We start from the raw sequence: 25,048 nt of genomic DNA, 5'->3' as shown, positions 1-25,048 counted from the left end.
CATGTGGATGAGTGCTCCATTGACTCATGTACTCTCGATGTAGTTCACAGGGAGATTCGGCATGGCACAGAGTGTGACAAGGCTGGCCCTTTGAAATACAGGTACTACTCATTTTTGCCAGTTGAGTGGACTGGAACAACATGAAATAAAGTGTCTTGCTCAAGGACACAGCATATCACCAGGAATTGACTCATGACCTTATAATCATGAGCCAAATACCATAACCACTAAGCCACATGCCTTCACATGCTAATGGTATAACAAGTATATTCTTGTGCATTGCCCTGATCATAGATGTTTATAGTATTTTTAAAAATAAGAATTTCAGTTATAAGGTAAAGACTAAAAGTTGTATTGAACAAGTCTGCAATCATTCTTATAAGCTAGCCTTAACTTGTGGCATTATTTCCCTTTTGTCTAAACATTCATAAAAATAACTATATGATATTTTATGTACCACTTTTCTTTGCATCCATGATGCTACTTTTTTGTTCCTTAAAATAAGTCTTGAAAATTTACTGTGCTTCCTAAAGGAGAAAGCTTACAATTTTCATAAGCCCTGAGGTAGGTTGCCTATGGATTCCTATACTGTAAAAGAGGAAGAAACAATGCATGCCACAATCAGGCAAGGTTAATGTTTTTTTTGTTTTTTTTTACATGGGGCATGACTCATCATCAGGTGGGCCATACTATTAAAATATTCAAGGTAATTTTTTGTTAGGTGTGCCATTCAGGACGTCCTATGGATAGTAGTGTTCTGAAGTTGAAGGTTGCAATTTGTCCATGACTGGTATAAGTAATCAACAAGATATATATATGAAGGCGGCGAGCTGGCAGAAACGTTAGCACGCCAGGCGAAATGCTTAACGGTATTTCGTCTGCCGTTATGTTCTGAGTTCAAATTCCGCCGAGGTCAACTTTGCCTTTCATCCTTTCGGGGGTTGATAAATTAAGTACCAGTTACGCACTGGGGTTGATGTAATCAACTTAATCCCTTTGTCTGTCCTTGTTTGTTCCCTCTATGTTTAGCCCCTTGTGGGCAATAAAGAAATAAGCAACGTTAGCACACCGGGCGAAATGCTTAGCAGTATTTCATTTGCCATTACGTTCTGAGTTCAAATTCTGCCATGGTCGACTTTGCCTTTCATCCTTTCGGGGGTTGATAAATTAAGTACCAGTTACGCACTGGGGTTGATGCAATTGACTTAATCCCTTTGTCTGTCCTTGTTTGTCCCCTCTATGTTTAGCTTCTTGTGGGCAATAAAGAAATAAGATATATATGCCACCAAACCATTAACAGAGATATCTTGGTAAATAATGTTTATTTTCATTTCAAAATTTTCATGCTAAAATTAGGGCGCATCTTCAAGATTGAAGCATCCTCAAAACCAGGAAAGCAATATGTCACATTAAATTTGTCAACATAATGACACAGGCATGGCTGAGCTATTGTGAAAAGTTTACTTCCCAACCACATGATTTTGGGTTTAGACTCACTACATGGCACCTTGGCTAAGTGTCTTCTACTATAGCCCTGGACTGACTGTAACCTTGTGAGAGGATTTGGTACACAGAAGCTGAAAGAAGCTAGGTGTGTTTGTGTGTGTGTAAATATATATATATATATATATATATATATATATACACACACACACATATATATATATTGTGTATATATATATATATATATGTATATTATAATGGGGGAGGTTGGTTTATGGGGTTACCCTGGGTTTCTCATCCATAAGGAGTTTGGCCTTACAGCGTACCCTCAGACCCCAAACCTGTTGACCCAGGACCTCATCAAAATAACCAGCCTCCCCATTATAATATTAACTGTCTACATCTTAGAGTGTGCTTCTATTCTGGAATCATGATTTTCTATACATGATTATTTATTTATATATATATATATATATATATATATATATATATATATATACATGTCATCGTCATCATCATTTAACATCTGCTTTCCATGCTAGCATGGGTTGGACGATTTGACTGGGGACTGGCGAAGCGGATGGCTACACCAGACTCCAGCCTGATCTGGCAGAGTTTCTACAGCTGGATGCCCTTCCTAATGCTAACCACTCCGAGAGTGTAGTGGGTGCTTTTTACGTGCCACCGGCACGAGGGCCAGTCTAATGGTACTGGCAATGGCCACGCACAAGTGGTGTTTTTTTATGTGCCACCTGCACAGGAGTCAGCCAATGTTTTGTTCACATGCCACTGGCACAAGTGCCAGTAAGGCGGAGCAGGAAACGATCACGCTCAAATGGTGCTTTTTACATGCCACCGGCACAGAAACCAGACAGTTGCTCTGGCAGCGATCCCGCTCAGATGGTGCTGTTAGCGCTCCACTGGCATGGGTGCCAGTCATCAAATTTGGTTCAGTTTCAATCTCACTTGTCCCAACAGGTCTTCGCAAGCTGAGTTTAGTGTCCAATGAGGGAAGGTTGGCATGGGTGCCAGTCATCAAATTTGGTTCAATTTCGATTTCGATTTCGATTTCACTTGCCTCAACAGGTCTTCGCAAGCAGGGTTTTGTGTCCAAAGAAGGAAAGGTATGCATAAGTGGGCTGGCCACACCCCTGGTAAAGGCCACAGGTTATGGTCTCACTTGTCTTGTCGTGTCTTCTCATGCACAGCATATTTCCACAGGTCTTGGTCACTAGTCATTGCCTCGGTGAGGCCTAATGTTCGAAGGTCGTGCTTCACCACTTCATACCAGGTCTTCCTGGGTCTACCTCTTCCACAGATACCCTCAACTGCTAGGCTGTGGTACTTTTTCACACAGCTATCCTCATCCATTCTCGCCAAGTGACCATACCAGCGCAATCGTCTCTCTTGCACACCACAACTGATGCTTCTTAGGTCCAACTTTTCTCTCAAGGTACTTACACTCTGTCGAGTATGCACACTGTCGAGTATGCATATATATATACACACACACACACACACACACACACACACACACACACACACACTATATATATATTGTATATATGTATAACGGTATGTATGTACATATGTGTGTGTGTACAAAAATATAAATTTACATGTGTGTGTGTGTGTGTGTGTGTGTGTGTGTGTGTGTGTGTGTGTGTATATGAGCGTATGCATGTGTGTATGTGTGTTATCTCCTTGCCTTGACAACACAGTGATTGTAAGCAACGATCACAATCATGCATGCATGGAAAAGTGGACATTAAAACGATGATGATGATGATGATTATGAATGCTATCATAAAAAATTATTTATGCTTGACGTTTTAAAAAGCAAATATAATTTATTCATTATATTTAAGTTTTCAGCACTAAAGTTGGTGGCAAATGCTTGTCTCCTTACTGCACTTTATGTAAACAATTAAAATCAATATCATTTTGTATATAAGTAGTGATATTGATCAATAAATACATATGGTTTTAACTATGAAAGCAGAAATATTTCTCAACATATATCTGTTTTTTAAAAAATAGATTGTTTTCTGATATTTTCTCTAAAAAGGATAGAGAATTTGTCATTTATAAAAAATATCAAGTTTCAGATATGCACGTGCACACATGCACACACACATGCATCAATATACACATGCACATATGCATGTTTTTCTGCATATGTCTGGTATGCATGTATCTATTTATAATTGTTAGTATGTTTGAGTTTGTATGTATATATGTATTTATGTACATATGTATGTATGTATGTATGTACGAATGTGTGTTTACATGTATGTATGTGTATATGTGTGTATTTTTCTATGTATGTATGTATGTATGCATGCATGTATGTATGTATGTATGTATGTATGTATGTATGTAGGTAGGTAGGTAGGTATATATGTATGTATGTATGTATGTTTGTATGTATGTGTATGTATGTATGGGTATGTAGTTGTATTTGATAGATTTTCATTTAAATCAGTAACATGTGAACAGTAGTACACACACTCTCACACTCTCTCTCTTTCTCCCTCTCTTTCTCTCTCTCTCTCTCTCTCTCTCTCTCTCTCTTTCTCTCTCTCTCCTTCTCTCTCTTCTAAGTAATAAGACATGTTGTTGGAAGAAAAGGTTACTTCAGCCTTAATTTCTCACATTGATTCATAGTTGGATCTGAGACAGCTGGCTATCTCTGTATTTTTATAAACGTTCTAGTTTAGCCTCAATACAATTATGACATTTCGTAGGTTTTGTATGTTACAGCTTTATTTTATGGATGTTAATGAAGAAAGTTTTAAAAGCATTCTCACCATTTAAAACTTTTTAGAAACAATGTAAGTGAAACAATTTTTTTATCTCTATTGTTATTATATTATAATTACTATATATTGTATCATTTATATGATTGGGACTGTCTATATACATTGTAACGCTATTATTTTGCTTATATTTATATTTTATACAGAAAGTAAAAGATTAATTGACAAATAATTTTCAGTCAAAAACAGAAAATATTCATAACTTTTTCAAATTTTAGCTATCTTTGATTAATTTCCTAATTTTTTTCTATCGTAAATCTGTGAATATGTGTGGGTATGTGTGCGTTTGATTGTTTATATTTACATATTGCACTTGTAAAATTTATGATTAACTAATTTTAGCTTTGACAGTATCTTATTGTGATTATGACTGGTTAGCTTTATAAAATCCATTTTAGTAAATACTTTTACTTAAGTCCTTCCCTCCCTACAGAGCATTGGCCATCGAGGACTTTAATATTCTCAACTCTGGGCTGACTTTCCTTTCCCAGATCCTGTTGGTTTTGAATTGTTATTGATGCTTCTGTAACATTGCTTTTTTCTAGGTGGGGATATTGACCCTATGCAGTCACCTTTTTTTTACCTTTGATATGAGGTGGACCACATTAGTCTGGCCTCTGTTTTGTGACCTGTCTAATATGAGAGCCCTACCAAGAGCTTGCACTTTGCTGGCATAGCTCTTGGGGTCAGTGAGGTATACAAGCCATCACATTGCAACAAGGACTGGATTTTGTGATGACTTATAGTATATAGGTTTAAAAATAACATCCAGAAACTTTAGGATCATGAAAGTTAATGCTTAGCTCTGAGGTTTGTTCAATTAAGCAAATCCAAAATAAGTTTTCCTTTAGATAGGACACCAGTTCATCATAAGCAACATTTACAGTAATCATCATCATCATTTAAGGTCTGTTGTCCATACTGGCATGGGTTGGATGGTTTGACTTGTGGTAAGCTGAGGGGTTGCACCAGACTCATCTGACTTGGCATGGTTTATATGGTTGGATACCCTTCCTAACACCAACCATTCTGAGAGTGTAATGGGTGCTTTTACATGCCACTGGCATGGGTGCCTACTGCTTGACACCAGTATCTGCCACAACTATGATTTCATTTGGCTTGATGGGTCTTCTTCTGAAGTACAGCATATTGCCAAAAGTTTCAGTCATCTCTCATTGCCTCCACGAGGTTCAATATTCGAAAGATGCTTTTTACATGCCACCGGCATGGGTTCCAGTTACATGACACTGACAACTGCCACAACTATAATTTCACTTGGCTTGACAGGTCTTCTCAAGCATGGCATGTCACCAAAGGTCTTGGTCACTAGTCATTGCCTCCATGAGACCCAATGTTCAAAGATCATACTTCACCACCTCATCTCATTACCTATTCTCCACAGCTAAGTGTTCTTATATATGTATAATTAATATATATACTTATAAAGGTAGCAAACTGGCAGAATTGTTATCACACTGGACAGAATGCTTGGCAGTGTTTCATCCATCTTAATACTCTGAGTTCAAATTCCACCAAGGTCAACTTTGCCTTTCATCTTTTCAGGATCGATGAAATAAATAGCAGTTGAGCATTTGGATCGATGTAATCGACTTATTACTCCCCCAAAATTGCTGGCCTTGTGCCAAAATTTGAAACCAGTATATATACTTATACATATAAATATCATGGACAGAAAACAGTACTGCACTGTTGACGTTTTGAAACATTTTTCATACCCAGAATTGTTCAAATATGGAATAAACTACCCACATTGGCTGTTAGCTTTCAGAATACTGTATCCTTCAAAAATTCCATTCGCCCCAAAGTTTTTCAACACTACTCTTGACATGCCTGGACACCTTTCCTCTTTTATTGTTCATTTTCTCTGTCTTTTTATGTTTTATTCCATGTACTGTGCATGCAATTTTGGCTACCATTGCTATCTTTCCTTATTTGACTTTTGGCTATTTTCTGTCCCTTCTTTTTACTCTTTTCCAATGAGCTGTAGTACCCCTGAGCACTGTATACAATAAACCCATTGCCAAAACTGGTACTGGTGATGTAATTAACCAGTTAGCTAATATTTTTTCATAAACTCATTAAAATATTGTTTTATATATGTAAAAGTTGATAGTTGTAATAGAGACATTAGTCTCTCTCTATCACCTTTCGAGAGGTTTCACTACATACACATCGATATTTCTGCAGCAGATATGAACCTCTAACTCATGATTTATAATTCACTAGATTATTCATTTAACCCTTTTCCCCTTCTACAATAATAAATTAATATCACTGAAATTAACAAGTGTTGTATTTCATTTCCTGAAACAAAGCACATTATTCTGAAAAACAAGCATTGAAACTTCAATGCTGTGTGATTAGTCACACAAAGGTATTCACTCAAAAACTTCTACAAATCTCTAAAATTCACAAAAGCAGCTATCATTTTCTAACATGAAAATTGCAGGTTAAAAATAAAAAAATAGATGTTTAAATACAACCACAATAAGTTTCGCTGAGTTAAACTGAGTTGAATACATGATAACATAGGATACATGCATTGCAGTTGTACTGAGGCAGAGTTGAGGGTGCTAGAATGAATGCACTTTGGCGACAAGCCTTGAATAAACCGATCTGAGTAGAAGACGACAGTGAAGTTAACATAAATTTTCATCTCTCTTAGTTTCTTTAAACTATGTATCAATGCAATAAAGCTCTAGATGTAGCAAAACAATGCATAAATGCACTAAGAGTACTAACACACACCACACTGGACCTACATAAACAAAAAATACAGCATACAAATGATATATTCGATCCATTGTAGATTATGCCAGTCTTACCTAACCCCTAATCTCTCTGCTATGAATCACAACAAATAAATTAACAAAGGAGTCTCTATACAGTTGCTTGATGTGGTAGCAATAGCAGCTAAATATACATTGCAGTCAAATTTGCTTAAACAAAACAAAACTTTTTAGTAGTAACTTGATTCCACAAAATGGTTATGTTCCTGCTTTAGAATTATATTCTGTATTCAACATTTTATTTTCCAGTGTATTCAGTTACTCCTTCACTAGTTTCCTTCTCATTTGATTGTCACTAAGCTGGGGTAACACATTTGAATGATTTTGTAGAGGTCATTGACCTCAGTATTTTTGCATAGTACCCATTTTATCAAGTTTGGATTATGGAAAAGCATAGTTGATTTAGATGGGATTCAGGCTGTAAAGATACACAACCTACAATTCCACAAGGTATTTTTACCATTCTCTAAATCCACTACACAGAAAAAATTATGTGTGTGTGGGTGGGTGTGGGTGTGAATGGGGGTGAGTGAGTCTAATGTGTGTCTGTGCATGTGTTATCTGTAGCAGTTGATGTGTGCTTGTTCAGGTGATGTGTGCACATGTGTATGTGTGTGTGTCTGTGACAGAATAGTGTACATGTGTATAGTGTATGTTTGTGGGCAAAAGTTAATCTTTGTCTATGCGTGTTGCATGTGTTTACGTGTGTTGCGTATGTTTATGCATGTTGCATGTGTGTATATATATTGTCTGTGTTCAGGTATTATGTGCTTGTGTGGGTGTAGGAGTGTGCATGATGGTGTGTGGTGTGTGTACTGAGTTAAACAATGTGTGTGTGGTTGCTCGTATAGTGGTATGTGTGCTGACGCTATTGAAGATTGAGTGTGGGTGTGTGGATAATGGTGTGTGATGTGTGGTGTAGGTGCTGAGAAGTGTCTGGTGCTAGTGTGTGTGGAGTGGAAAGGTGTTTGTGGTTGTGTGTGTAATGGCGTGTGAAGTGAGTAATGAGTTGAACAGTGTGTATGGGTGTTTGTATAGTGATGTGTGTGTGGTAAGGGTACCAAGGTAGAAGGTTTGCAGGTTTGCTGGAGGGGAGCAGTTGGATGTGGGAGATGTGTGGGAATCCATGTGGGGTTGGTGTCAGATGTAGAGAGGTAGTGAGTTGAGCCCATATGGTGCAAAGGAACAAAGAGAGAAGATTAATTCCTGCTCACGACAAAGACAGGAGCCTGGGTGGCCCCTGTGTAGAGACAGTCCAAACGCAGACAGCTGTTGTAGCGAATGACCAGCAGAGGTGCTCCATGAACTGGTCAGCCAAGCAGTGTCCCAGTGACCAATGTACAGGGAAGGACAGAAAGAGCAACAGGTGCAGTAAATAACATTACTAGAGGTGCAGGTAAAGGAGTCAGTGATGTGAAAGGGATGGTGATGAGTGCCAGTGAAGATGCGGTAGGGGCTGGAGCAAGGGAAGGAGCCAGGCTGGGAGGCAGGGGTAGGGAAGAAACTGTGGACCAGGAGGTCATGCAGGTTATGAGCTCATTTGAAGGAGGGAAGTGGCAGGTTAGGGAAGATGTGCAAGGTGGAGGGGGTCAGACTGGAGTTGCCTGAAAACTCAGAGAATAGTGCACTGGAGGGTAGGTAAGGAGAAATGGGAGATGAGTAAGGGTTGGGAGGGTGCGAGGAGAAAGAGCAGAGACATGGTCCACAGATTGTGCCCGGGCAAGAGCAGTGTGGTGAGGAGATATCCATGTAGGATGAAGCAGCAAGCCATGAGTTGAGACTGAGTCTCAAAGTCATTGTTGTCACTGCAGAGCCTGCATAGATGAAGGAATTAGGAGTAGGGGTTGGAGAGCTTGGTGTGAGTAGGGTAGGAGGAGGACAAGTTAAGGTAGGAGTGTGAGTCAGTGAGTTTGTAGTGGATGAAGGTAGGAGAGTGGAGTGGTGTATGCTGACGGAAATGTCGAGAAATTTGACAAAGGAGTTAAATATAGTACAGGAGAATTCAAGGGCAGGATGGAAGGATTGGACAAAGGAGAGGAAGGAGTCCAGATGTTCGTAGGAGAGTGAGGTTGTGCTGATACAGTCACTGCTATAATGACTATAGCTCAGGAGTGGGACCAGTGAATTGTGAGAATATTTGGGCCTCAACATGGCCAACGAACAGGTTCACACAGTTGGGGCTCAATCTCATTCCCAATGCCACTCCTGAGACCTATTGGTAAAACTCTTCCACAAATGAGAAGCGGTTGAGAGAGAGGACAAGTTCAGCCAGATGAAGAAGTGTGGTGGTGTCAGGTTGAGTGTCAAGCCAAAGGTCAAGGAAGTGTTTATATGTGTGTGTGTGTATGTGTGTATATATATATATATATATATATATATATATATATATAAGGCAACTCTGGCACTTGGGCTGTTCGGGCTTAGCCCAAGTATAAATTTAGTAACGTGAACATGTATTTGCAAGTTGATTTAATTTCTGTCAACACTGACTTCAAGTATGTAATTACAGCCAATAACTCCGGCTCCTTTTATTAAACCTGGTTGCAGTTTATTTATTTTCATTCAGTGTCTGGCAGTCGTCTTAGAGGTGCCCTGTGTCAAAAAATATCATTCATAGCAGACGTTCTCTTGATATTGTTCTCACATGCCTAACTTGGGCTCAGAAGTTACAAACTGAGTTGCTATCTATAATCGTAAAAATTAAAAGTAATTCAAATTCAATTTTTTCTTGAAACAATAAATTTCTATAGAGATTAAGATTTAAATTCTAATCTATGAAAAGTTTCCGTTCTACAATATTCTTAAAGGAACGAAAAATTATCGAGCAACTCAGGCTAATACGAATGAACCTGGTAGGTGTAAAAGATTAACTGGCATCTCTTGTCAAGAATACAGGCGATAGTCAGATCAGTGATGTTTGTTGTGCATTCCACTTTCATTATTTGATTGCTATTATTGTGTGTTTCTGTGTGTAAAGATCAGTTGTAAGTTTTGCAGGGTTGCTTTATTTTTACCCTTTACTTAGAAATAAAGAAAGGCATAGTGCTAGATATAAAAACAAGCCATTTGGGGCTAGAAATAAAGCGAAAAAATTTGGTAGGGTTACTGGGTCAGTTGCTGACAGCCCAACCATGCAACAGGTTGTACTGGATGACATGTTACCAGTAGCACTAAAAGTGACCTGATTCACACACACACACACACACACACACACACACACACACACACACTCGTGCACACAAATAAACAGAAAAAGAAAGAAAAGCAGTGGATTCTGTATATTTTCTGTTGACCAGCATTTCATTCATAAATCCTTATTCATAAGTCATCCTGAGGTTATGGTAGAGATACTAAGGTGCCATGCAGTGGGAGGGAACCCAAAACCATGTGGCAATGAAGTGGTCTTCATCACCACACAGCCAAATGTGTTTAAATGATATCAAAGCAGATATAAAACTTGTGAAGTATACGTTGCAATTTTCCAATTATTTGGTTTCACCAAACATTCAACAGATCAAATTCAACTCCTCACATATGTCAAATTTCAGGAATTAAACAGTTTATTTAGCATAATTCATACTCATTGTAAATTGATAACATCACCACCACTGCCATCATTTGCATATCAATAATCTTTGCATACATTTCCAACCATCAAAGAATTAAGTGCCTCTTTTTTCATTGCTTTTGTCTTTGTTTGGTTGATGGATTGATTGAGTGACTGTGTGTAACATTTGTTCATTCACTTTTATGTTTTCCCCAGCTAGCATGGGTTAAATGAATATATATTATGGAGAGATTGTTTTCATAGTCAGATGCCCTTCTTTTTACTAATCCCTTACTTCTTTTTCGAGCAAGTGATCTCTTATTCCACACACCTTCAACACAGCAGAGCCACCAGATGATTTGTCGATTGAGAAATGACAGCAAACTTTATTGCTTGCAGTCAGTAGATTTGCATATGAAGCTTGCAGAATGTAAACACTCACTCACACAATTATTCATACATGTATATGTGTGTGTATAATAGGCAAAAAGATAATGTGCAGCAATATCATTGCAGGCTACATATCTTAGAGCATGGTTAGAGCAGTAAATAATCCTGGTCATCTCATTGCATCCCTGTGATATACCTCAAGTGAATCTGGTCTACCCTGTTGCAGGTTTAGAAAGTCAGGGATGAGATAAGTGCGGTTGATCGTTTGGCACATCTCTCCCACTATAATTCAATGTTAGCACAAGTCAGGATTCAAACTTCTTCAAACCATCTTCAGTACATCACACATGTTTGCAACAATGAAATATCAGCACTTCTATAGATTCATCACACAGTAGTATATGCACCAGCAGTCACAAATTTTTGCCAGCATGTGTAGTTTAGGTCTGTCATTAATCCTAGGACTCATAAGGCTGCAGCAGACCAAGCTGACTTGAGTATACCAGGGATGCAATGAGATAACCAGGGTGATTTACAGCACTGATGGTTGTAGCCCTCAGTGACATTGTTACACATATTTCTGCCTATTATACACACATTCATAAACATGCATGTATATGTGTCTGAGTGCATGTGCATGTGTATGAATGTGTGTGTGTGTGTGTGTGTGTGTGTGTGTGTGTGTCTGTGTGTGTGTGTGCATATGTGTCTGGGTGTGTGTGTGAGTGCTTACATTCTGCAAGCTTCATACACAAAACCACTGAATTACAAGCAGTGAAGTTTGCTGTCATTTCTCAGTCAACAAATCATCTGGTTGCTCTGCTGTCTTGGCATATAAGTGACTGAGATTAAATCACTTTCTTGCTCTTGAAAAGGGCACCACTCCATCGAAGGTTTTAACTTCCCAGCTTTTGCTGGAACTCATTTACAGCAGAGTGGCGGCGGCAGGGGGGGCAGCGGCGGCAGGGGGGCAGCGGCGGCGGGGGGGGGGGGGCAGCGGTGACGGTGGCGGTGGTGGTGGTAGTCGTTGTGGTGAATATACTTTCTTAAAACAACACAAGAAACCAAAAAAATCAGAAATATCACTTTTGCATAGTTTTTGATCTTTTGACTCCCATGTGGCAATGTTGGCCAATGTCCTATTGAAACAAGACTTCAACACAATTACCTCAACCAGGTAGACATTACATGGTTTCACATGTATAAATCATTAATTTTTGTTGATGAAACAGAGAGTCTTGTTTAGACAAGAGAGGGAATATTGTAACATATGTTATTGTTAACATGACTCATCATATTACAACCAATTTTATAGCAGCTGATGACATGTTAGAAATAGCAACCTATCGTCCTTAAATCATACACTACCACCTTAAAAAAAAGACACATAGGACAGTATAATCTTTGATATACTGTATTTAAAAATAAAATGAGAGAGACACAGTTGAAATGTCTTTGTATGTTTTCTGTTTAAGAGCTGGCCTAGGATTAAACAAGTACAACAACTACAAATACTTTTGTATTGATCTTTCACTGTGTAGTCTAAGAAGCTTTCTTTGCAATATGGAAAAAAGACGTAGATAGAAACTCCATAAGGTGTACCCAGTGCAAGCTATGGACACATAAGAGGTGTGCAGCAATATCAGAGGAGTAACGGGAAAATAGTCTTTGTGTATGGCAGATGCACAGGTACGGTAAAGACTAGAAATATACAGAAAATAGGCTCCATCAAATGCAAGTGGGGAACCTAGAAGTAGCTGATTGCTTTTGTTATCTAGGTGACCGAATCAGCAGCGGAGGGGGATGCTCTGAGAGCATAAATTCTAGAATAAGAATAGGCTGAACAAAGTTAAGAGAGCTTCTACCTTTGTTGACAACAGAGGGCCTCCCCGTCAGAGTGAAAGGCAGATTGTATGATGCATGTGTGCAAATGGCTATGCTGCACAGCATTGAAACATGGGCTGTGGTGGCAAAGGATATGCAAAGGCTTGAAAGAAATGAATCTAGTATGCTCCACTGGATGTGCAATGTTAGTGTGCATGTATGACTGAGTGTAAGTGGCTTGAGAGAAAAATTGGGTATAAGAAGCATCAGATGTGGTGTACAAGAGAGGCATTGCACTAGTATGGTCATGTGACTTGTATGGATAAGGATGAGGCATAAAGAAGTGTCAGTCTCTAACTGTGGTGGGAACTTGTGGAAGAGGTAGACACAGGAAGACATGGGACAAGGTGGTGAAGCATGAACTTCAAATGTAGGGTCTTATGGAGGGAATAACAAGCAATCATGACCTTTGGCAATTTGCTGTGCTTCAAAAGACTTGTCAAGTCAAGTGAAATCATAGTTGTGACTGGTACCAGTGACACATAACAATATCCATACTAGTAACACAAAAAGCACCTGGGCCAGTAACACATAAAAACACCTATGCTGGTGGCACATAAAAGCACCTGTACTGGTGACAGATAAAAGACACCCACTACACGCTCAAAGTGGTTGGAATTAGGAAAGACATCTAGCTATAGAAACCAAGCCAAATTCAGACTGGAACCTGGTGCAGTTTCCCAGCTTACCAGGTCCAGTCAAGCTGTCTAACCCATGCCATGGAAAGTGGACATTAAATGGTGATGATGATATATATGTTTATATATATATATATATATATATATATATATATATATATATATATATATCAAATGGATGTCTTACAAAACTATTCCAACATACAATAACAGCCATACTAACAATCCAACATGCCTCCATCATCAGCAGCCCCATGTATATCACTATGGTTTCGACACCTGGGTAGTACCATTCAATCCAGCAGTGTCAACACCACTAAAATAAGTGTTGTTTGGAAACAAATATACCTTAGATACCACCACATTCATTTGATCTTAATTCTAGGAAGGATTATATATATATAATTGTTAAAGAGGACAACGAATGTTAAGGCAAAGCAAACATTTCAAGTCATATACATTATTATTATTATCCTAGCTGTTTCTGGGATATCCCAGAGTATGAGATATCCTGTCATCAGAGACAAATATCCTTCTCATTTTCCCTGCTTGTCTCTGACAATGAAAAACTCATACTCTTGGATATCCCAGAAACAGCTGTAAGACTTTGAATTTTTTTCTAATAATAATAACATATTTGACTTGAGGTGTTTATCTCACCTTAATGTTTGTTGTGCTCTTTAACAATTATATATCCGCTATATTAGAAATCTGCAATGGCTCCATAACTACCGTCTCAGCTACAACCTTGGAACCCTAATAATCTGTTACAGCACTTACCTAGCATACCTAATCATTTAAATCACCTATGAACTAAACCCCCATACTTTGTGCATATATATATGTGTATGTATGTATATATGTATGTATGTGTATCTATCTATCTATCTATATATATATATATATATATATATATATATGTGTATGTATATATATCTGTGGAGGCGCAATGGCCCAGTGGTTAGGGCAGTGGACTCGTGGTCATAGGATCGCGGTTTCGATTCCCAGACCAGGCGTTGTGAGTGTTTATTGAACAAAAACACCTAAATCTCCACGAAGCTTCAGCAGGGGATGGTGGCAAACCCTGCTGTACTCTTTCACCACAACTTTCTCTCACTCTTACTTCCTGTTTCTTTGCTTGGAAACAGGTGAGGATCAGCAACAGGAAGCAAATCCAAACGTAGAGAATCTGCCTCAATAAATTTCAGCCAACACAATCAAACATGGAAAAGTGGACATTAAATCATCATCATGCTGGCATAATGATATGTATGTATGTATGTAGACATATATGTATGTGAGTGTGTCTTTGCCTGTGCTTGTGTTTGCACCATTTAACAAGTAGTGCTAAGTATTATCTGGGGTTGATTGGATTAACAAAACTTTTAGAGGTAGTACCCAAACAAACAAAAAAAAAAGAGCCCAAAACTGGGTTTTCAATGGAAATAATGTATATATATATATTTACTTTTATTCTTTTACTTGTTTCAATCATTTGACTGTGGCCATGCTAGAGCACTGCCTTTAAGTCAAGCATATCGACCCCAGGACTTATTCTTTGTAAGCCTAGTACTTATTCTGTCTGTCCCTTTTGCCAAACCACTAAGTTACGGGGACATAAACACACCAGCATCAGTTGTCAGGCAATGTTGGGGTGACAAAAACACACACACAAACATATATATATAGTGAGACAGTTGCAAGAGAAATACCTAGCCAAGGATAAACCTCTGTACCTGGCTTTCGTTGACATGGAGAAAGCCTTTGACAGGGTCCCCCGATCCCTTATCTGGTGGTCAATGAGGAAACTTGGGATAGAAGAATGGCTAGTGAGAGCTGTGCGAGTCATGTACAGAGATGCGGCCAGTAAGGTGAGGGTTGGAAATGAGTACAGCAATGAATTCCGGGTAGAGGTAGGGGTCCACCAAGGTTCCGTCCTCAGCCCCCTATTATTTACCATAGTCCTCCAGGCAATCACAGAGGAGTTCAAGACAGGTTGCCCCTGGGAGCTCCTCTATGCTGATGACCTTGCCCTAATTGCGGAGTCACTATCAGAACTAGAGGAGAAGTTTCAGGTGTGGAAGCAAGGTCTAGAATTGAAGGGCCTTAGAGTCAACCTAGCTAAAACCAAAATCCTAATAAGTAGGAAGGTAGATAAAACACAAACCCCTTCAGGTAGATGGCCCTGCTCAGTATGTAGAAAAGGAGTAGGTAGTAACTCTATAAGATGTACCCGGTGCAAGCTATGGACACATAAGAGGTGCAGCAACATCAAAGGCAGGTTAACTAGCAAGTTAGTTTTTGTTTGTGGCAGATGTTCAGGTGCAATAAAGACTGCAAACAAACAGGAAACAACTTCTATCTCATTCCAGGGTGAAAAACTAGAGGTAGTCGATAGCTTCCGCTATCTGGGCGACCAAGTTAGTAGTGGGGGTGGGTGCGCTGAAAGTGTAGCTGCTAGAATAAGAATAGCCTGGGCAAAGTTTAGAGAGCTCTTACCCCTGCTGGCGACAAAGGGACTCTCACTCAGAGTAAAAGGCAGACTGTATGACGCATGCGTACGAACAACCATGCTACATGGCAGTGAAACATGGGCTGTAACTGCTGAGGACATACGTAAGCTCGCAAGGAATGAAGCCAGTATGCTCCGTTGGATGTGTAATGTCAATGTGAATACCCGTCAGAGTGTAAGTATCTTGAGAGAAAAGCTGAACATTAGAAGCATCAGTTGTGGCGTGCAAGAGAGACGATTGCGCTGGTATGGACATGTGGTGAGAATGGAGGAGGATAGCTGCGTGAAAAAGTGCCACACCCTAACAGTTGAGGGAACCCGTGGAAGAGGTAGGCCCAGGAAGACCTGGGCTGAGGTGGTGAGGCAAGACCTTCGTACATTGGGCCTCACCGAGGCGATGACTACGGACCGAGACCTTTGGAAATGGGCTGTGCGTGAGAAGACCCGGCAAGCCAAGTAAGATCGTTGCCAGTGCCCCTGGACTGGTTCTTGTGCGGGTGGCACATGAGATGCACCATTTTGAGCGTGGCCGTTGCCAGTACCGCCTGACTGGCTCCTGTAGGATTTTCGAGCGAGATCGTTGCCAGTGCCCCTGGACTGGCTTGTGCGGGTGGCACATAAAAGACACCATTTCGAGCGTGGCCGTTTTCGTGCGGGTGACACGTAAAAGCACCCACTACACTCTCTGAGTGGTTGGCGTTAGGAAGGGCATCCAGCTGTAGAAACTCTGCCAAATCAGACTGGAGCCTGGTGTTGCCATCCGGTTTCACCAGTCCTCAGTCAAATCGTCCAACCCATGCTAGCATGGAAAGCGGACGTTAAACGATGATGATGATGATGATGATATATGACGGGCTTCTTTCAGTTTCCGTCTACCAAATCCACTCATTAGGCTTTGGTCAGCCCAAGGCTATAGTAGAAGACACTTGACCAAGGTGCTATGCAGTGGGACTGAACCTGGAACAATGTGGTTGGTTAGCATGCTACTTACCACACTGCCACTCCTGTACCTATATATTTATATATTTCTATGAGGAAAGGCTTACCTCTCCCAGATTTTATTGGATTTGAATTGTTGTCATTGCTTCTGCAACTTTGATTTTTCTAGATATGGTTGTTGACCTTATGCAAACCTATATTATATTTTTTATCTCTGGAGATAGGCGATCTATATTTGTCTGGTCTCTATCTTTCGATCTGTCCCATATGGGAAGCCTTCCTAAACAATTGCGCTCAACTAGTAGAGATCTCAAGATAATTAAGGCACACAAGCCACCATATCACAAGGACTTAACTTTCAGTGGCCATATGTTAATGGCATTACTCTATCAATTCACAGCATTGGGTTGGAAGAATCGTTTGAGTGTCAGAAAAAAACCTTGCAGTAATTCTTTACATTCTGAATTCAAAACCTACTATAGTCAACTTTACGTTTCAACCCTCAGAGGTCAATAGTATAAGTACCAGTCATATATTGGAACCAATGGTATTGATTAAACATCCACACTCTCTGCTCAGAGTTGCTGATCTTAGGAATCACTATTCTATTAATTCCAGATGGATGAAAGACAAAAACCACCCCAGTTGGATTGCCCTCATAACAAAAGCAGGAAAAATAATAAAAATATGACATTTAATCAACACTCTACTGACTCACTTACCTCTACTTCCTTCGTAATATATAATCAATCGATAAACATTCCCATGCTATACATGTGTTAAGCTATACACAAAAAGTTGATATTTCATGCTCTAAATCTCAAACACAAGTTTATATTCATGTACGTGGAGAATTTTAAGCCTGTTAAACTGTTAGATTAAATTGGCATTAGAAAGATTGGCCTTGGCAAGTGAGACAACTGTTCAGGCAAGGCACTGTAACACTTCAGAAAACAAATGTTTGGTCAAAACAAATTATGCTACAAGCTTATTGTGAAGATAAATCAACAGAAACTTGGGTGAACTGAATAAATCTTAGGGCATCAAACCTGGCCCATCATGAGAAAATCTAACATGTTGTTAGTTGAAAATGTGCTATTATGCAAATTCATCTCAGTCATTTCATCATATTAAAGTGGATTTTAAATTATAAATGATGAATGAGAGTGATATATACATGTGTGTGTGTGTGTGTGTGTGTGTGTGTGTGTGTGTGTGTGTGTGGGACTGAACTCTGAACCATGTGGTTGGGAAGCAAGCTTCTTACCACACAGTCACAACCTATATGACATAATCATACACTTTTGTTTTGATCTGTTTTTTTCCTTCGTATATCACAAACAACATTGATTGTCTCAATCATATTAATCAACTTTTAAGCTATGACTTTTACTTGACTTTTTAACACGTAACTGGATATGCTATTACACTGAGATATTAGTCAAGTAACAGATCAGGAAAAATCAAATTACTCAGAAAGTAACTGTGTAATAGCAGAGAATCTTTGAGAGTAGGACTTTGAAACAGAAAGATTAGACAAATCATATTCTCAAACAGTTCAGGCAAGCTGTTGCCTACTACTTATTGCTTCTGCAACATTCTTCATGTTAAAGGCTAGCAATAAAACAAATGTATATCTATGTATAAATAGTGACTGCTTTAAATTCTGTAACTAGTAATGTGAACTTTACGGTCAATGTTCCATGGTTTAGAAAAATAACATACTTGGTAATAATTAAATTCTTAAAGATCTTATGCAGCTTGGGATTCTGAACAAAAATTGTGGAAAATAAAATTAAAATATTGTGTGAGTCAGAGGGAAATTAGACCTTCATTTCTCACTTAATAACTAAGTTCATCTCTCCAAACTATTTGATCATTCATTAATTCTCATTCCTTTGTATAATTCTGTATAAAGATGCATATGTATTCAAAATAATCAAAGCAGTCACAAACAAATATTTAGATGCATAAACATGCAAACAGATACACAGAATTAATCAATTCAGAAGCTGAAATGAATTACAGAAATGGTAATTAGCTCTGGATTTTGAAGTAACACTTCAACAGGATACTAATATCAACATAGTCAACAATAGGATACTAACAGGTTGACTTTTTCAAATTATCAAATACAGTATTCTAGCAGAGGAAACTGAATATTTTAAAGTGTTTCATTCAACTATACACAATATTTTGATAAAATAATTTTTTATTTATATATATTCAATCAGTATTAAGGTATATCATTCATCAGTGAACTTGCAATTTCTAAAAAGAATTGTTTTATGCCTTTCATATTTGTTATCTAACTTAATTCTTAATATTCATCATTATGGACAAAATTTATTTCAGATGTTTATTGAGAAGCCTCACAGAATAATTTGATGTTTAGAAGATAGAGAAAATGTCTGGTTGGCACAGCTTGTCAGGATATTTATTTTATAAACCAGGTGGATGTGAGTAAAAATTTGCATTTTTATAATTTTAGCATTGGCTATTTCAACAATTTATATACAAAAAGAAAAGAAAATATGTATATGTATACATGTATGTATGTTTGTATGTATATGTATGTATATGTATGTATGTATGTATGTTTGTATGTGTGTATGTATGTATGCATGTATGTATATGGCTAATTATATTATGCTGAATTGAATTTTGATATATTTTATTATTTTAGCTGTGCACTGCTTTTCATGTTTTGGAGTTCAATAGAAAAGTATCAATTCAAAACAACAAATTGATAGAAATGTGAGAACATCAGACCAGGGTGCTTTGGTCCAGTTCTTTGTGTTCTGAGTTCAAATTCTGCCATGGCCTGTTAAGGTGGTAGACTCTACCTGTTGCCCCAGTTTGACATCAACACCTGGCATCTTGGATGCCTTTAACAGAGTCCACTTTGTTGCATGCATTCAGGCCAGATTTCTAACTTGAGAATAGCTTTCTCCCTTCTGGCCCTGTTATAGGTCATAGACACCTCAGGTCACAGGTACTGCTCTTCCTTCTGACTTAAAGATAGAAAAAAAAGGTTGTAATATCTGTCATGTCTACAGGAGATGTGGATTTGAGCCATCAACCTTTTTCTATCCAAAAAGGTTTTCGACCCAATATTTACATGCTATTGCTTATAACTTTATATGTTGTTTGAGATCCAATTCCAAATAAGAATTATTATAATACCTGTTTATTCATGATCACCCATCATCTTTAATCTACTTATGCAGGATTTTGACCTACTTTTAACGCAAGATTATAAAATTTGGAAATGCACTTAGAATGGCTTGATTGATTTTTTTTTATATTTGATTACTTTTTTATTATTTTTTTTTCAGTTTTATGCATGCTTCTCTTACATAATGCCACTCTGTTTCACAAGTTAGGTGACCTTCTGCTCCACCTATAACATACAATATGTTTGTAGATTTGTTCCAGCTATATATAAGTCAATATTTGAGAGTTACTTTGACATTTTTATACCATATTGTCAAATACAAGATGTTCAGCAATGTATTTTTCATAACAGAATTAACATTAAAAAGAGTCCATTTTATTCGTTTTACAAATCTTGACAACTTTTGTGTCACTGAGTACAAACAACAACAATCAAAAACCATATCTTACTCTACTGTATACTCAAGTAAGAGTACAATCTGATGATAAGTTCAATTAGTTAAATCTTAATATGGTACTTGACTCCAACACAACACTTGTCTTACTCAAGCCAATGAGGGAGCCTATAAGAGGCAGTTCAACCTGCTAAAAATAGTAACCAAATCTTATTCACATCAGTCGACCATCCTAAAAAAAACAAAGGTCACATTGGACATGTTCTTGAAGCGCTGCATCTGGAAAAAACCTGAGGATAGTTGTGGTTAGAATGCCTTTACTCCTAGGTCAACTTAGAGATGAACAGCAACAATTCTTTTCACTTTAGGACAGCATCCTTTTTTGACATCAGTTCTGTGCACCTATAGGTATCACCTCTTGCTTAATCATTTACCTATTAAACATTTTTCTAGTCAAAGTAAGCCATTTAGGATAGCTTGTAATTTTCTATAAGACATGTAAATATGCTATTCATATAGGCTTAAATAATTTTCTTTTCTTGCCCCTGGTAAGTCAAATGGCGTTTCACTCATATTTCATTTTGGTTGTTTTGGAACTATGCTCTTCTGAAGTTTTTATTAGAGAATTATATCCTGTTGCCCATTTAAGTCTATAGAATTTTGGCTCTCAGGGTGCTTTCTGAAATTACTGATATAATTGGCATCACTTCTAAAGCAACAATTCAGAGAATAGTTCAGCTTAGCATACGCCTATAGGACCCTTCTGTAATGAAACGTGTAAAGGGTATGATTATCAAATGTGATGCCAACCAATTATTAGTGCAAAATATAATACTGGGATGCTATTGAGAACATTTCGGATTTTGAAGTGTTGATTGCTCTCTCCTCTTTTCTGTGAGAAATCCGTACTCGAGATAATTTCATGCTATGATATGTAACAGAATAAATTACATGTTTAAGCTTGCACCGTAAATGTAAATTAATTAAATGCACTCTTTTTTGTTTTTCCAAATCTCACTAGGAATAGGAAAAGGGGTGTCAGCTGGACTAGTTTCAATTGTTATTGTGATTTCATCAGTAACTTAATTACCTTCCCTAGGTGTCCATAGTTATACTATATTTTTAGCCACTATTAGTAAACTGGGTATAGATAATTTGATGAGTAAATTACTAATCCGTGTTAATTTTTTATACTATGATATACTTTAGAATAAACCTTATAGATTCAATACTGTACTGCATATGTAAATTAATTATAATTCACTAAATGCTCTGATACTCATAAATGACAGCCTTTATGTATATATATATATATATATATATATATATATATATATATATAGTTGGAATTTACAGAAAAAAAATAGCCGAAGACAGGTGTATAAACAACAAACAGGTGTATTAGTTTAATGCTCGGGAAGGTGAGAAAGTCTTTTACATTTCAAGCCAACACTCTTCAATAGAAAGGAACATGAGAAAATAAACAGAGGGAGAATAAGAAAAGCTTTAGTGACTAGCGGTCAATCATGGTGGCTGGCTGGACAGAGGTAGTTAGATATGAGAGCTAGGAAGAAGGGGAGATAATAAAATATTGGTGATCCCACAGCAAAGGTGTGTGTGCATGTGTATGTGAGAGTGTGTGTGTGTGCATGTGGATAAGGGCTGGTGACCTTGATGTGTGGATGTGTGCATGTGTGTGTGTGCCTGTAATGTGTGGGTGTGTGGTGTGGTGTAGATGCTGGGAAATGGTCAGTGCTAGTGTGTGAGGGGTGTGTGATGTAGTGTGGTGTGGTGGTGTGGTGGTGTGTTGTGGTGATGTGCGGTGCGTTGTGGCGTGGTGTGTGGTATGGTAGTGTGTGGTGTGGTGGTGTGTGATGTGGTGGTGTGTAGTGTGGTGTGGCATGATGTGGTGTGGTGGTGTGGGGATGCGAGGGTGGGGTGTGAGGATGCGAGGGTGGGGTGTGAGGATGCGAGGGTGGGGTGTGAGGATGTGAGGGTGGGGTGTGGGGATGTGAGGGTAGGTTGTGGGTTTGGGGTGAGGATGTGGGGTAGGGTGGGGTATGTGGGAGTAGGATGTTAGAGTAAGTGTGCAGTTTGTGGAAGTGGGATGTTTTGGAGTTGCATTGGGTGGTGGGTTTCGATTTGTTGGGATGGTGGGGATGGGATGTGTAGGGGTGGGGTGTGGATAGAGGGGGTAACGATGAAGGGAGAAGGTGGATAGGAGTGAAAATAGGAAGTAGGTGTCAGGGCAAGGGAGGAGAGGTGGGTAGGAATGAAGAGAGGAAGTAGGTGTGAGATGAAGAGAGGAGAGAGGAGGGGAGTCAGATGGAGAGGGAAGGGAAGTTGAGCCCATGTGGTGCAAAGTAGCAAAGAGAGAAGATTAATTCTTGTTCACAGTGAAGGTGGGAGTCTGGACAGCCCCTGTGCAAAGACAATCCAAACACAGACAGGTGTTGTAATGAATGACCAGTAGAGCGGAAATGGCAAGAGACCAGGGTGTCATTGCTAATATATATATATATTTACACTTGACAAAGAGTCATGCTTGAAACATTATACACCGACTCATTTTTTCATCTTATACTGAGCATCAAGTAAATACATTTCATAAGTATGTCCTTTTGACATTTGTTGTTTTGTTATTTATAATTTCCGATTTGCCTATATTTGTGTGTATGCGCGTGCGAGTGTGTGTGTGTGTGTACGTATGTGCGTGTGTGCATGTATGTGTGCATGTGTGTGTGTAATCTCCCTGTTAACATAAAAAGAGAGTTCAACTGGAGTAATTTCAAGTCAATAATTTAAATAAGTTCAACCCACTTTGTAATTAAAAAACATCCTAAGCATTGTATACTTGAATAAATATCTAAAAAATATTGTCAAACTGTTCACTTTTAATATGCTCTCCAAGAAATCTATCCAGAAGCAAATTATTCCTTGAACAAGGTTTTAATTTTGATTTATAAAAATTTTAAATTAAAGTTTAATCATTATTCTAATATGACTGCTGGACTTGGAATTGCATCCTTTTTTTTTTCATTATTAATTTGCTTTCATGTATAATGTTTAATTAAAATATTTCAATTTCATATTTCATAAATTGTAGCCTTTCAGAAACTAAAAGCAAAAAAGAAATTATGGTGTGTATTTGAAGAAAAGAAATGCCAGTTGCTATGTTACAAGAATGAACAAGAATCATTAAAAGGATCTCCAACAGACATCATGAATATAAAAGATTCTGCAATAATATTGGACACAGAACGACAAAACCAGTTTACCATTATGTAAATATCACAAGCTTTATGAATAATGAATAGAGAGGTTTCATGATATAAACAGATTCTTTCAATTCACTACACCAAGTACATAAAATATACATTACCCTTAATGTTGACCATTTAATTCTTGACAATGATTTTACTTAGATTAGAATTTTATTTAAAATGTTTTGACAGTCAAAAGACCTAAGAATAATTTTCAGTGAAGTTCTTTTGTTTAAACTGAAAAGTAAAAACACCATCCCTATGTTAAAACTGTGTAATTTGCAATAGAAAGAGCTTTCAACTATAACAGTTACTTCTCCAACAGCACCTGCAGTTATGAGCCAGTGAAAGAACCGCAGCATCAAGGATGTCAAAATCATTTACTCTAGTAGGCCAAATATAATATGAGTACATAGAATTCAGGACAGATAACATAACTATGTTGGAGAAGATTGCAATCACTTATAAAAATAAGGAACGTAAATTTATTCCACATTCATGTTAACAAATAAGTAAACAAAATCAGTTATGAAATTACCTTAATTACTCTGTCGTGCATCTTATACTACTACTGCTCCTTGATACTTGATTTAATCAATATATCAACTTTTGGCACCAAAGACTGAACTGTAGCCACTTTTAGTATTGAACTGAGAAGTAGGGTGAAACTAAAGTCAAAACTTATTCAAGCCCATAATATGATTGTTCACAGTTACATGTGTTTCTAAGCATCAACTTAATTTCTGAGGCCAAACACTTAATCCTGATATAATTTAGTACAAGATATTGATAAAATGTGCTGACAATGACTCTTGAAAAACTTATTCCTCAACACAGAATTACATGGGGCTCAATTAATTCAAATTAGAAACGTTCTGATACATAACTGACACTAACAGAGAATGTCTCCTGAAAAATAGGAAAAATCATTCTGAAGGATTTATAAAGTAGGCAGTCTTTCTTGGAATTTATTCATCCATCCATCTTCTCTGCCCACTATTCCTGAGAAAGTCATGGGACAAAATCCTCAGGCACTTCCTCCATAGGGTCCTATCAGAAGCAACTATCATTACACTTTCCTGCTGGATTCCCAAGCATGACCAACTGAGACTATGGATATTATCCAACTATCTCACTCATGGTCTACCCTTAAGTCTCCTGCCAGTTGATTTGGTTTGAAGAATCAGTTTTAATCTTTCTTGTGACATTCTAATCACACGTCCATATTACC

At 38.0% G+C, this 25,048-nt stretch overlaps 2 protein-coding genes across 2 annotated transcripts in view; one reads left to right on the top strand and one right to left on the bottom strand.

Annotated features, from left to right (window-relative positions):
- The window catches only part of LOC106873454 (uncharacterized), a 133,674-nt gene that overhangs the window by 13,797 nt on the left and 94,829 nt on the right, over positions 1-25,048 (bottom strand). The gene's annotated exons all lie outside the window — the stretch shown is intronic.
- LOC106873452 (uncharacterized) overlaps positions 3,918-25,048 on the top strand; it is a 180,445-nt gene continuing 159,314 nt past the window's right edge. Inside the window, exons 1-3 of the mRNA XM_014920810.3 lie at positions 3,918-4,277; positions 19,338-19,441; positions 23,661-23,838. Of these exons, the coding sequence (XP_014776296.2) occupies positions 19,390-19,441; positions 23,661-23,838 (230 nt within the window). The 5' untranslated portion in view covers positions 3,918-4,277; positions 19,338-19,389. The remainder of the gene's footprint in view (positions 4,278-19,337; positions 19,442-23,660; positions 23,839-25,048) is intronic.

The sequence above is a fragment of the Octopus bimaculoides genome, chromosome 2, assembly GCF_046866305.1.
Source record: "Octopus bimaculoides isolate indiv1 chromosome 2, ASM4686630v1, whole genome shotgun sequence".
Lineage (NCBI taxonomy): Eukaryota > Metazoa > Mollusca > Cephalopoda > Octopoda > Octopodidae > Octopus > Octopus bimaculoides.
Note: the sequence above shows the minus strand (reverse complement) of the source record. Positions and strands in the feature narration are given on the sequence as shown.